The sequence below is a fragment of the Sciurus carolinensis genome, chromosome 6 (assembly GCF_902686445.1).
Source record: "Sciurus carolinensis chromosome 6, mSciCar1.2, whole genome shotgun sequence".
Taxonomy (NCBI): domain Eukaryota; kingdom Metazoa; phylum Chordata; class Mammalia; order Rodentia; family Sciuridae; genus Sciurus; species Sciurus carolinensis.
In genome coordinates this window covers 61,762,484-61,777,120 of record NC_062218.1, presented here as the reverse complement: position 1 = coordinate 61,777,120, position 14,637 = coordinate 61,762,484, and the positions used below count along the sequence as shown (strand labels likewise).

Genomic DNA, 14,637 nt, shown 5'->3' with positions numbered 1-14,637 from the left:
GCTCACTGGAGTCTACCGCTTCTTGGTTGAACTTCATTTTAAGAAGAAACTGGGGCAGAATGAGGTAATCCTGCCTCTTACCTCCACTTGCTGTGACAGCCTTCCAGAGTAAACCTTTCTCAATAGGAAAGAGGAAGAGGATGGGAAGAGGTCATCTACCTGCAGATGGGCTGGGGTGCATTAATCCTTTCTGCAGCACTGAAGGAGGCAGAATTCAAGATCCTTCTCTCCCTGGGGCTGAGAAGCTAACCACTGAGGAGCTAACCCTGGCAAAGTGAGATGCAGCAGTGAGATGTTGACAATGGCAGCTTCCTTGCAGAATTTCACATATATACAAATAATTAACTCAGTTTTTTCAACATGTCTTTATTTGCTTAAATTAACAAAATATAGGTTACATGCTATTTCTAGGTAAACTGCCTTTTCACTGAAGCAGAAAGCAATATTCACAAATTTGGGCTGCTCTACACTTGGAATTTTAGTTTTTAAATAGCAAGCCAGAATTCTGTACAAAATCAACATTTGGTGTAATGTTGTCCAAATATGCTGAGGATTTTAAATGTTAGCTCTGTTACATTTTGTTCCAGCAAAGCAGACAAAGATCATAATTCAAAACACAATGTTAATATTTTATTAAATGCCTTCAGGGCTTAATAAATACAGTATGCATGTTGGATTTTCTCATGCAACTACTCATATACAAATAAACTAGTTACTTTTGTGGATTTATGAAAGGTCAGCTTCAGTCTCATGGCCAACGTGGAATCAAATTTGTAGAAAGAGAAAATGAAAGAGGGACCACAAAGCAACACGAGGGGCAATCACAGACCTGAATACAGAGGATGAAAGACCTGCCACTTGGCTGGTCATTGGTTCAAAGTGACAGTAGTCAAAAGCCTGGAGAGCATTTGGTTATGACCCATTTTCAGAGTTTCACAATGTGATGAAGGTCATGGCCTTGGGATGGTGGTAACCTTAGATGACGTCATTCCTTCGTTCTCTGGGGATGGCTCCAATGGGGCTTCCTTCAGACCTGCATTCTGGTTGATCAGCTCATCAGGCAAGGCTAGCCAACCCTTCCCTTATCTCCATGATCATCCATAGGGTACTCATGTAAGTTATCACCCTAGTTGGGATACTTTTGAGGATTAAAGAACACTGTTAGTAATTACCCTGGGACAACAGTTATAAACCAGGATCATCCCAGGCAAAGCAGGATGTTGGTTACAACCAAGATTTTAGCCTTGGCTCTCAGAGGGTCAGCACTGTATCAGATTCCTAAGTCTCTCATATCCAATGTCAAAAACTAAAAACAGGCCTTGGAACACACTCCCTGATAAATTTTTCTCACCTTCCTTTGACCTTTTTCCTCCCACCAAATAAAATTTTTCTTAGACTGCTAACATCAAAAACAGACAAAATTTGAGCCACTTTGAGTGAAGCGGGCATGGGGACTAAGAGCTTCTCCCCGAGTGGCTCTGCAGAGGCCTGACAGAGACCTCTGACTCCTCAAAACAACTTGAAAACCACTCTTCTAGACCATACTCTCTCCAGCTCAACAGTAACAGGTTCCTCAAGCATTCCTGCAGGATTTGTTTTGGTTGGAAAGGACAAGAGCCTGCTGCTCTAGCTCTTCCTGGCTGCTCTTCCAGTTGGGCATACTAGAAGCAACTGGAAGTCTGCAGTAGCTGTGGTCAGGCACAGCATGTAGTAGGTCTTCAGAACAAGGCTGCTGAGTGAATGTACATGTAACAAGGACATTAAGAGCTGGCAGTGTCACGGACCACTCTGCCTACTCCCTGGGCGATTTCATCAAAGGCACCCATGAGCTATATTCCTAGGGAATGAAAGGAAACTGGTTCCTCTGAGGACTTGGAACAGGTTTTGGCCCAGAGTTGTGCTTGTGGATGCAGAAACCCACAGTATCTCTTCACCATCCTCTTTGCAAGTACCATGGAGCATGGGTGGCAGTAGGAAATCCCGTTTTAGCACTTCATGGTGATGGTGATGCTAAAGGAAGGAAATTGAGGAAGGCAGCAGTAGAAATGGGCCAGGGATCCCACAGGTCAATGATGAGGACTAGATGAGGTTAATGGGGAAGAACCAAGGCCTAGAGAAAATGCCAGGCTCCAGCCACTGGAGAGGGACTAGCTCTTCTAAAGAGATGTACTGGGGAGTTTGGGAGGAGAGGAAACAGTAACCAGTAGTACCTAGCTCTACAAATAAAGCTGAAACTCCCAACCAGGAGGCAGTGATCATGTATATATGAACACAGACACAGAACCTTCCAGCGGGTTAGAGTCAAACATAAGCAGCCCCTGTCAGCATTGCTTTACTCAGTGCCAGAGCCTAATGAAGGCCCACGGGCCAGGCTCAACCTACCATCACAGTCCTTGGTGCTGGCAGGAATCATGGTTCCAGCACCTGGCAGGAATGATGAGTCACCATAGGCCAGTCATGCACTGTCAACATGAAAAACAGCCATGAACATCACAGGCATCTTCTAGCGCAAAAAGCATGTATCTATATGGAGTATGTGTGTCTCCTTGTGTGGCTCTTACAGAACAGGTACAAAACCTGAGTCACCATCATGATTGCAGATCTCCTGTCCTCTATCTCAGTGAGTATGCAGCCAGGGACAGAAATATTTGTGGAGTCCCTGGGAGCGGGTGCTGGCAGACATAGAAATGGATGAGGGTTATCTGAGCCCAGTGAATCTTTCTCAATCCTGGCTGCACACACCCTACCCACCCAGGGTAATCTGGAAATTACCAAAGCAAAGGCTCCATTCCCAACCAATTAAATCAGAATCTTTTCTGGGGGAGTTGAGAACTTGGCATTAGTATCTTTTAAAATGCTCCCCCAGATGTGCATTAAGAACATAGCCCTGGTCTTCCTTATCGTGATTAGCTGATGATTGTTCTAATACCCAGAATAAGTCAGAGCTTGTTTCAGGGAGAATTCCTCATCTACTCCCCAACTCCAGCACAGAGGAGAGGTTCACTGCTCACTGCTGACAGGTCTCCCTGCAGTTCCTTTATGGAGCCTGAGGTCTCAGAGCAATGGTGTCCAGGATGGTGCTGTGCTTGGGACACCAGAGGTTAGTCTGAGGGAACAGGACCCCCGAGCATTGTCCAGTCATCTGCAAATCTGCTCCAAACGCCCTGTCTGATGAAGGGACCAAAGCAGGACAAGAGATCCTGAAGGAATCTAAGCACTGCTGCTTTTCCCTTGGTCAAAACTACTCATCTTCTCCTGAAGTTTCATTTTACATTTGGAGCAACTACTTGAGAATATCCTTTTCAATAGCTTACCCTTCTGTGTTATTTCTGGTATTTTTGATTATTTAACAAAGGCTATTTTTATATATTTATACAGTTACTAGTATTTTCTTCTATCTGGAAAAATATCACTTTCATGAACTCAACTAAACAGATATTAATAAGGTAACTCGTCAAAGCACCATAGTTTTCCAACTAGAAAGAAACTTACCATGTATTGCATATTAGTAAAAGAAAAACAGAATTTCTGAAAGCACCCCGGTTCAGCTTACAGTTAGAAATCTAGAAGAATACATACAGTTCATTACATGGGTGATGCATAAAATAACACTGAACACCCTGCAAGCATGCTGAAAGTATGAAGGACCCAAGGAAGGACCTGGGAAGCATGTACTTTACCCAGGCTGGCTCATTTAGTCTGAGCCATTTGTAAAGACTGGCATCGCCAGTCAGTCCCCAGCAAATGACAGTTCATGCAGAAAGCTATATTTGAACTGCCTCGTTCTCATTTTCCAAATGTAATTTTAAAACTGTCCACTTAGATACCCAAAAGCACTGCTTGTTTTTCCATTTTCCTCTCCAGTAATTCTTTTAAACTCTCATCTCTGTGCTTGAAGTATATGTAATCAGAAAAAGAGGGGCCCCGCCGGGTGCTCTGGAACACCCTGAGGCTGAGACGCTCTTCTCTGGCGGCACAATCTCGCTCCACGACACCATCTGCCCCATGGTGGTCCTTGCTGCCCTCCTCCTGTTCTTCTTTGGGCACATCCTCCTCCTCCTCCTTGCAGGTGTCCTCCAGCCCCTCAGGGGCCTGCTCGGGCTTGGTAGACAGATCCTGGGCTGCACCAAGTTGCTGGCTCCGGGAGGCCAGGCCAGGGCTGTAGGGCTCCACCTCATAGCAGTTGTCATCGTCCTCCTCCTCACGGCAGGGGCTGTCCCGGGTGCTTTCTGCATCCAACTGGAACACAGACCCCTTCACCCCACGTTTCTGGGAGAGGTCGAAAGGCTCCTCCTGCTCCAGACTCCTCAGGACACTCCCTGTTGGCGCCAAGGTGATTCTTCCCCTTCCCAAACCTGCGAGAGCAGAGTGAGAATTCATGCATCCAAGAAGCACAGTGGAAAGGGAGCCCTGGGTGTCAGGGGTGGGGTAGCCCAGGGCCACTTCACATGTTCTGATTGTAAAAATAGACAATTCCCAGTAAGGAGGTGGACATGGGAGGCTTGTCACAGACAGTATCTAAATCAGTATAACCCTGTTAAGGTGAACTTGGCAACAGGCACCAAAAGCTTTAAAAATAGACCCTGATGTAACAGTGACACTACTAAGAATTGAAACGATTAAAAAAATAGGCAGGCAGGGGCACAGAATGTATGTGTAAGTATGCTCATCACCACGTTTTTTATTATAGTGAAACTGTGAGGACAATTTTGGTACTTAAGTTTTGGTTCAACACATAACAGTACATCCACACAATGAATTATGCGTAGGTGTTATGTGTTATAAAGACCCACTAACCACCATAAAATGTATGCTCTAATTAAAGTTGAAAAATATGCACATATATTTATAGTGTAGACCTGATTCATTTTCTCTGTCAAAAAAAAAAAAAATCTGGAAGAATGGATGTCCAAATCTCAAACCTGATGAACGCTGAGGTGATTATTACATTTTTCTTTCCACTTTTCAAGTATTAATTATTTTATTTTTCACAGTGTACATGCACTCACATACACTATTGTATGAAAAAAAAAATAAGCAACAACAAAGTTATTTTCATCTGGAAAAAGAGACGAGATAACACTTGGGGCTGAGAAGTTCACCAGAAGACCATGGTCCCTGTGCCCTGCAGTGAGGATCTCTGATTTGCTCACACAGCCCCTGTGTATGACCACCAGTCTTCCCAAGTCAGGCTCGGTGTTTGGAAAGGATGGCATTTCCAGTTTCAGTTTGGGATCCTGTAGGGATGGGCTTAGCTGTGCCCAACAGACATGGGGTAGTGGTTCATTTGTTCCATCTTTATAGGCCTGTGGTGACTCCACAGTTGACTATAATAAAGAGGAGAAACAGGAAGGGAGGGGTCTGTGATGCAGCCAGACAGGCTTCAGGGAGGGCTCATAAAACAGATGGATAGGGGCCTTGAGGCCCCATGTTGCCTACTTTATGATATCAGGCAGTGCTGCTCTCTGTATCTTTAATCTTGCCAGGGAACAGGGAGAATCTTTCTAATGATTTTTGAGTCACTTAAAAACCAGAATGAAAAAAGAAATGCTAACATTCTTTGTAGATGAAGACACTAAAATTGTTGAAAGTCCGTAAAAATTTTCAAAGCAACCCCATGATACATAATGATGTTCTTCCTTTTTCCCCCAGAATGACAGAGCTGGTAGGAGCCTGCTAGGGTGTGGACACCAGCACAATATAGGCAGTGGTGCCAGATCAGGCTGTCCGCTAAGGACCACCGCCTCATTACCTTGGCTGTCTCCCCACCCTAAGCAAGGGGTAAACTTTACCTCTTCTGGAAAAATCCAGGCCTACCTTGGAAAGTGGCTCAGGCAACTAGAGATTCAAAGAATGAATCAGTCAGGAGAGAAACAGAGGAAAATAATTGCTCTTTTTTTTTTAAATAAGAATTTTTTTCAAGGCTTTTTTAAAGCTCAAACTCCAGCCCTTTTTTTGTGATGACCATGTTCCCTATCACCCATAAGTCACCATCGAGTAAGGGCCTAAAAGTGACGATGACTCTGAACATTCTGTGTGTGCAGGAGTGTCTTATTTCTGAATCTGCGGCAATGTCACTGCCTTTGTAAGCAGCAACTACAAACAATCACCCTAGATTCTTGCCTAGGGTAGTGAGCCTGGGCTTGATTCAGAAATTCTTTAGTTGGAAGTCCACTTCCACCTTCAGACCTGCTGTCTGACCTCTGCAATTTATATAACACCTCCAGGATTGGTCTCCTCTTACCTAAAATGAGAATAACAGAATCTGTCTCATGGATTTGTAGAGTTGGGCAATAATGCCTGAAGTGTCTTGCCCCGTGCTTTGATCACATTAGTGGTCAAAAAGCAGGTAATATGATTTTGTAAATTACATGTATCACGGTCATCTCTCCCCCAACACAGACCTCCTAGAGGGCAAACTTGGCCTTGTTCCTGAGAGGATCTGCATAGCATGCAGCTCACTGCATTTATTGCCTGTTTATGAAGAACTGGTTGATTAGGTGACTAAGAAGCAAGCCTGATGAAGGCAGTAGATCCAGATCACAAACTTCACGCTAAGGGCCCTGGGGCTGAGAAGGGAAAGGAGGCGAGGACTTTTCATTAGCTCAGTTAAGACTCTGTGGGGGTGACATAAACTCCTGCTCTGCCCAGGGGGCAATCAGCAGGAAACTAGTCCTTGGGTGAACAGGGAGGAGTAGGCTGCTGCAACCGCACTTCTGCTGGCAACGGAGCATGCAAACCTGTTTTTTAAAAAAGGAAAGAAAAATCACATGCCCTTTAACAGAAATGAATGATGACGTGGACACAATAAAGACTGTGGAGTCAGAAGGGTCTGCGTTCAAATCCTAACTCTGTCACTTTTCAGTGGGCAACTTGGGAAACCTCAGTTTCCCCATCTGCAATTAGGTATAGTAGAAGTTCTTCCAGCCTGGAAGAGCTGTGAAGATTTAAGGAGAGGAGGCACCTGAGGGAATGTCTGGGACAAAGGAATCAAGAACTGAGCCAGCTGGCGTTGTTACGATCTGAATTTACTCTATGATTCTCTGTTACTTACGTTCTTCTGATATTAGTTATTACATTTCTTCTGGTAGCATTCTAAGTCTTGAAAAGTCACAATTCTTTTTCATTTTTAACAAGAATAACCACCCCCCAAGGTAATATTCCAAAGTAAAAACAATTCCACTCCCATCTGCTGCCCGCTAGACGGGCAGCGTGGGGCTTCCTGCAGAGTGAGTACCTTGAGAGTGAAGTCCCCGCTCCATCACTCCGTGCTTGACTTTCATGTGACGTGTCAGGTTCCCCTTCAGGGTGAATTTGCTGGGGCAATAGAGGCACTTGAAGGGTTTGCTGTCTGAGTGCAGGTGCATGTGGCCCATTAAGTTGTGCATCCGGTTGAACTCCTTCCCACACAGCTGTTGGAGACAGAGACGAGGAGAACACAGTTATCCTGCCAGAGAGAACCTGCATCAGGCCCTTGGAGAATGGCCGTGCGGTGGCTCACAACCACCTCTATTCTGCTTGGATCTTGGCATTTCAAAGATCTGTGTTTGTCCTAGTTGTCCTTCAATTGATGAATGGATAAAGAAACTGTGGTATATATATACAATGGAATATTACTCAGTTATAAAGAATAATAAAATTATGTCATTTGTAGACAAATGGATGAAATTGGAGAATATCATGCTAAGTGAGATAAGTCAATCTCAAAAAACCAAAGGATGAATGATCTCGCTGATAAGCGGATGATGACACATAATGGGGGGTGGGAGGGGGGCAAGAATGGAGGAAGGAGGGACTGTATAGAGGGAAAAGAGGGGTGGGAGGGGTGGGGGGAGGAAAAATAACAGGATGAATCAAACATCATTACCCTATGTAAATGTATGATTATGCAAATGGTATGCTGTTACTCCACGTACAAACAGAAACAACATGTATCCCATTTGTTTACAATAAAAATAAATTTAAAAAAAAAAATCTGTGTTTGCAAGGAAAATGTCCCTCTGTATCAGGGAGGGGTTGGATTCTGTCCAGCTCTGGAGGTGGAGCACAGAGGGATTCTTGAGACATCTGTTGCTGGCGTCCAGGGATCTCTGAATTCAAGGTGAAAAACTGCAAAGTTTATAAAGCTGCTTTTGGATGCAACCTTTGGAAAAGGAGAAGAGCTGATCTGAAAGTGGTTGCTGGAAGTGTGTTTAATTACAAGAATACAGTTGTGTTTGATATTTACGGCGTGTTTACAATATGAAGGCACTGTTCTGTCAAGGACTATCTTAATTCCCACATCAATCTTACAAGATGGATGCTATCATCATCCCTATTTTACAGATGGGAAAACTAAGGGTTTAGGTCATTTGTCCAAGGCTCACAGAACTGGGATAAGGAACTGAGGCCATCAGATCCCAGAGCCACCAGGTTCACACTGCATCCTCCACATCATAGCTCTTTCATGAGACTGTATCAGACAATACATATTTAGTTTACTAATTATTAGAATGAATTTCGAAGTTCAAAGAAACAAAGTGATATCTAAGAAAGAGATGTGTCTTTTCTTTGGGTAGTCATTTGAAGACATGAGAATATTATCTTGGGTATACAAAAACGAATCAGGTGGGTTATTCATTTCTTTTTCATCATTTCTCTCTATTTCCATCCAAGTGCCAATATGGGATAGACACAGCAGTGGTTCTCACACTTCCTTTGGAAGAGCAGAACCTTCCTTCCAAAGGCAATGTATGTGCAAGCAGAAAGTATAGAACAGCTCTGGGGCTATTTGCTTGTCCCCAGAACATTTCAGTAGAGCAAGGTTTTGGAAACTCCAGCTCTTCCTTGGCTGTCCTGTGAGGGATGCAAGGAAGCATTTCTCTATTTGCAGTTAGACTATAGTGTTAATGAAGGAGCAATCTCCTCCCACCCCCCTACCTAGTCACAGAGAGGACTAGAGGTATAGCACCCCTGGAGCTGACATCAGTGTCCTTTTTCACTGAGACACCGTTGGAGATTCCGATTAAATTTTTATTAATGTAGGCAACATCTTCTTCCAGAGGTGAGAGTTGAGTTGACCTTGGAGGAATGGTCAGACCTAACAAATGATGACCTTGGAAGGTTGGTCTAAAAGAACACTGGGTGGTAAGAGGCAGCCAGTCTGGGATTATACATTTGTCACAGTATCCATACATGGATCATGAATGGTTGGTTTTGTATTTTTGAATAATTAATACTGGGGGATTTTAAGTACTTTTCCCTTTCACTTCCATTCTAGCAAGACTGAATTTGGTCACCAGCGTGGGTTTCCAAGCTCAGCAACCACAGTTCCTGTGCACCACATTCATTTGAAAATGATGACCACCCACTGGAGAAAAGGATGAGAGAATTGGCTTAATTCCAACGTCCTCAAGAGAAGTAATATATGGATGGACACATCTTCTTTTATTCTCACATAGTGATAATTAATTAAAATATGTCTCTCTGTGGCTCAATTTTTCACATGTATAAAAGTTTTGGTAAAGTTCTATTTATCAGCTTAGTTTACCTACTTTCTGTTATGGCTAAAGAAATAAAGTTTGGACTCTCAAGATGTTACATGAAGTATTTGCAGTTGTGATCAGTTTTAGAAAAAGCATACCTCTGGTTTGTGGAATGGTTCCTGATTATTTGGAGTGATATTGCTGTTTGCAATTGCTAAGTGTGACCAGTACTTGGCTCAATATTTATTTTAGCTGTGTTCTCACCACATAGACTGCAATATCCATGAAGGCTCTGCCTGCTTTTTTTATTGTATTCCTGTCTGGATGAGCCTGATGCATGCTAGATTTTCAGAGAGAATTTGTTGAGTGAAGGGGTGGGCACCTGGCAGCAGAAAAAATCACAGAAGAAAAAGCCCTACATGGTGAAGCACAGGGTAAGTGAGAGTAGGAGCTGCAGGCTGGAAGATCAAATAGGCTACTGCACAAGTCCAGGCATGGATGGGGTCTCTAGGCCAGACAGACATCCTTGGAAGGGATGGGTGCCTTCTGCACTTGGCTACTGTGATGGGAGAAGTTTCTCTTTGAGCTATTACTGGTGTTTGCTGAGGTATTAGAGGCTGGACTGACCTGAAAGGGTTTTGCAAAGGAGATAGAATTTTAGTCTCACCTTGAAGAATGTGCACTGTCCTTTGTTTTATTTGACCCAAGAATAAATTCTCTTCACTAGATTACTTGTAGACACTCTGGTCAAACTTAAACCACCAGGCAAGGGAACTATCACTGTTGTGATAACGATGAACTGCATGTTGCTGTCATACCTGCTAGAACGTGGAGTCAGAGCAGATCCTGCAATTCACCTGCCTCAAGATCCCACCTATCACCTCTCCCCACTCCAATGAGGAGCTGTGCTCATCACAACGGCTGCCTCTGGGCATCTTCCAGGTTTGGCATCAGCCTCAGACAAGCTTCCTTTTATGATCCTTTATGAGTGTATTTTTTTCTATAATGTTTTTCTAGCGCAATTCATTCACTAATGAACTTCTTGGAAGATTTTAGTGGCACATAGGGACATTAGGACATTAAAATGGTATCATCAATATCATTTTATATATATTATCAAGACCTATGGCCTGAGGGAAAGTCCATTGTGGGACATGACTGGTCAGTTATATTATATGTGATTGGAAAAGGAGAATGATTTTTGTACTATTGGTAAAATTCAGTTTTTATATACTAAATTTATCCTGCATGGTTATGATGGCCTATTGGACACAACAAAGGAGAGCTTTCCCAGGACTAAATAAAGGTGTCAACTCTGAAAGGTGTTTGGGGCCCCAGACAGTGTCCCAGGTAATCTCCAATGCAAGGCTTACCTCCCTTTCCTTTGTAACCAATTTCCCTATCAAGCACAGGACTATACACATAGTACTCAATGAATATCTAAATATTTGGCCATGAGAATGAGTAATCAAGTCAGGAAAATATCATCACCCCATGCAAACTTCTAAAAAGCAGCCATTACCAGTTCTCCTCCTTTCTCCACTAAACCTAGACACATTAGTTAGCAAAATACAGTCCTCCCTGGTGTGAGGATGGGGCTAATTAACTTAGGGCCTAAGGCACCTGGGCTTCATTCACATCTCAGCAGCAGGTGCTTAGATTCATCCTCTCAGCCTCTGACCCTTCCAAAAGCCCTTGGGGCCTTGTCCAGAACCAAAGCCCTCTTCATCTTTCTTGGAAGATTATCCTCACAGGATAGCACATAAGTGGACAGAGTTATTTTATGTCTTTGAAATTCAGGGAGAGAGACCTCGCAGGCTGTTAGTGAAGAGGGGGCCAGCTAAGGATCACATCCTGGAATGAGGTCTGAGATGTCAGATTCAAGCAGAAGCACTGCAGTCAGGGAGGGGTGCTGGCCTGGAAGGAAGAAGAGTGACTGTGAGGAAACAACAAACTCTAGTTTCTTCTCTGGATAAAAGCAGCCACTTACCTTAAGTCCTCTTTAAATCATGAGTTGTGCAGCTAAGAGCTAACCCAAGATAGGGCTTGCTGAATCATCTACCACCATGGTCTGCAGAGCTTAAAATAAGGTAGATGTCGGTGCAGGAAGCTGATGGAGTGGTGAGGGCAAAGCTTTCATCTTTTCAGGATCTTCTCAACCAGGGTGTCCTTTCCTGAACCCTCTCTAATGAGCAGCATCGACGTGCCTTTGACTTTAAATCCCAGATTCTCCATCTACCCACTTTTTAAGAGGGAAGTGGACCTCAAAATCAAATTTTAAAAAATGGAAGCATTTTTAACTATCCTTTAAAAATGGTTTGACTGGATCATAAGGTTTTGAGACGACAGTGTTGACAGGTGATAGTGGGAACCCAGGACAGAGAACTTGCTTTGTTTTCTCTTCTGCACAATGTTGATAATAAGTAGTTTCTTATTATCAAGGATGTTGGTAGGATCAAATGAGATAATTCTTGCAAAGTGTTTGGCAAATAGTAAAAGCTTAGTAAATATTAGCTCTTATTACTATCATTATGGAGTGCATAGTAGATTCTTTAATGTTCTAGAAATCGGAAGATCTTCCAAGATGTGAGTTCTGTCCCTTCAAGCTAAATTAACTGGAGGAAATATCAAAGAAAGGATCAAATGAGGAATCTTCTAAGTCAATATCTGCCAGGTTACTTGGGGCCTGATAGAAATGCAAGTAGTTGGGTTGACCCAGCCCGGGCATTGTGAATGTAAATCGTAGCTTGCAGACTTTGGGAGAGCCCACTATCAGGCTCCCCAGAACGCAGTCTGCCTTTGAAGCAGCTGGCAGATGCCCTGTTTGCTCCAGGCCTTTTTACTCTGGCCTCCTGGTGCCCTTTCTCTACCCGCACAAGGGCCAAGAGGCGCCCCAGGCACTCGTTACCCATGAACCCCTGTGACATGCTGACAGCCAGCAGATGCCAGAGAGAGGTTGGCTGTGGGCAGAGACAGGGTGATGGCAATGGAAGCCACTTGCTGGGGCCAGAGGCCGAGAAAGCCAAAAAGAAGCACACTACCCTGCTCCAGACTGAAGTGAGCTTCAGTGTGAGATGCCCCAGGAAGCCCGTGTTTTCCTATTCCGAGAGAAAAGGTCAAAGAGCTGCAGGCCGCCAGCAGAGAAAAATGGCCTCACTAAACTGCCCTTCCCTTACATTCTTCTCCCTCTCTCTCCTTTAATAAGAAGGGTGTTCCTTTCCTCAAAGGGAGAGAGAGGGAGGGAGAGAGAGACTGTAAACTGTCCAAAAGGACCGTGAGAAAACAGGAAGCTTTGAAAAGTACAAGAGAAAGCAAGATGAAATCTATTTGCAGGCGGCCCCTGGGGACGCGTGAGGCATTGTTAAGCAGGCAGTTCATACAGCTATATCCTTCCTTCTGCTGAGGAGGGCTTTGCTGCCAAAAGGCTGCTATCTGGTCACTGCCTTAACCCCCTCAGTGCCAGCCTGAAAACGCTGACTCCAACCACCAGGTCTGCAAAGTCACCCATCTGCTTTCTCCCTTTTAGAGCATTGAAGAGCTCAAAAGGATAATGGAGGCTGCTTGGTAGTGGAGGTGGAGACCCTTTTCAGGGAGACCTCACCCCTCCTCTAATGGCTCAGCCCTCCAGCTTTCAGCCCTCTGCTGCAGATGACCCGGTGATTCATAACTTAGGCAGCTCCCGGCTTCACCCATCTCAAAAGAGAATTTGTCCCGGAAATTCTGGATGGCTGCTTTTCCTGGACAGGTTTTCCAAAGACGGCAGCTGGTTCTTTGCTGTTATGGAGTGCGGCCCTACAAGGATAGTATCCAAATCAACCCCTGCGTGCTTACGCAGAATCTGGGAAGCATATTTCTGAAACATGGCTCGAGTGAGTCTACAGGCGCAAGCCTCTGGACAGATTCCAGCTGGCTCAAAAAGCAAGGAGTCCAGCAGTTAAGCCAATAGCAAAAGAGCCCTGAAGGGCAGTAATTTTTTTTTTTTTTTTTATTAAGGAAAAAAATTAAAAAGAAAGAAATAGAATGGAAACCTTTCCTCTCCTCTAATTTTCCATCCTATTGTTAATGCCTAAGACCATAGTTAGTAAACGTTTCTGCTCACTGGGGACAGCTGTTTCCACTGAGCACAGGGCCATAGAGAACCACTTCTTGTTGCAACAGGAGGAAGGATTTATGTTAGGAGGAAATTTTAATGGTGAGAATCCCAAGATACTGGAATCTGTTACTAAAAGAACCTTCCTCATTGTAAGTTTTTGGGTAAAGGTGACACAGCTAACTGTTGGACATGGCTACGGCAAGGTCTGTCTTTCTTTTCCAGTAATGTCAACAACAAGAAAAGAATAACTCTTCCCTGTCGCTGCCACCAAGATCTTGTTTGGTTGTCTGGGCCTGTTTTTCAATATCACCATGCGACCAGCCAGTCATTGACCAGATGGTTATGAACTGCATAGACATGAGCCTCCATCCCATACCCAACTCCCAAACCCCCGACAACCTGCAACCCAGGGCCAGATTTTTAAGAATTTGGCACAACATGGATGGAAAGCAAGGTTCACAGGACACCATCTCAAGAGGATCTATCACAGAGTTTCTGTAAAACACTAAAAGTCTTTTGTATAATTTGTAAATTCAGGCATGCTCTGAGAATCTTTTGAAATGATAAAGGGTGGTCGTACAAAAAGAATACCAAGCAAAGTGACAGTTTTCAGGGATAGGGGACGGGGAGAGGAAGAACCTGGAAGTATGCTTCTGGCACTTTCCAGGAGACAGAGGACTCTGGGTAGAGGTGACTGCTGATGTTTGGAGATGTTTAAGAAAGTAGAAGGGCCACCTAAGCTTGGCAAGAATGCCCTTTAACACTCAATTCTTTTTGTCTAATAATAGATAATGCTTTCTAGGCAACCTATTCTTTCACAATTGGCCACCTAAGAGAATGTACCCACTAGGAAGAAAGGACCTTTGCAGAGGACCAGCCCAAATCCTATGCCAGGTCCATCTCCCATTGTGAAGTATAAACTAAATTGAAAGTATAAACTTTCAAAGCTGGCATTCCACTTTGTAAACATTCTCTTATGGGATCTAACAGTGTGGATCAGATAGCAAGAGCCTAATCAAACCTCAGGGAGGAGGAGAAGTAGAATTCTGAACCACGAAGCTGACCATCATGTACCTTTTG

The 14,637-nt window shown here is 44.0% G+C and overlaps 1 protein-coding gene across 2 annotated transcripts in view; it reads right to left on the bottom strand.

Moving 5' to 3' along the window:
* Positions 1–356: 356 nt before the first annotated feature.
* Positions 357–14,637, bottom strand: part of Znf366 (zinc finger protein 366) — a 65,920-nt gene continuing 51,639 nt past the window's right edge. For both annotated transcript variants that reach the window (XM_047556804.1, XM_047556803.1), the window contains exons 4-5: positions 7,238–7,412; positions 357–4,355 (exon numbers count right to left, since the gene is read on the bottom strand). In XM_047556804.1, the coding sequence (XP_047412760.1) occupies positions 3,820–4,355; positions 7,238–7,412 (711 nt within the window). In that variant the 3' untranslated portion in view covers positions 357–3,819. The remainder of the gene's footprint in view (positions 4,356–7,237; positions 7,413–14,637) is intronic.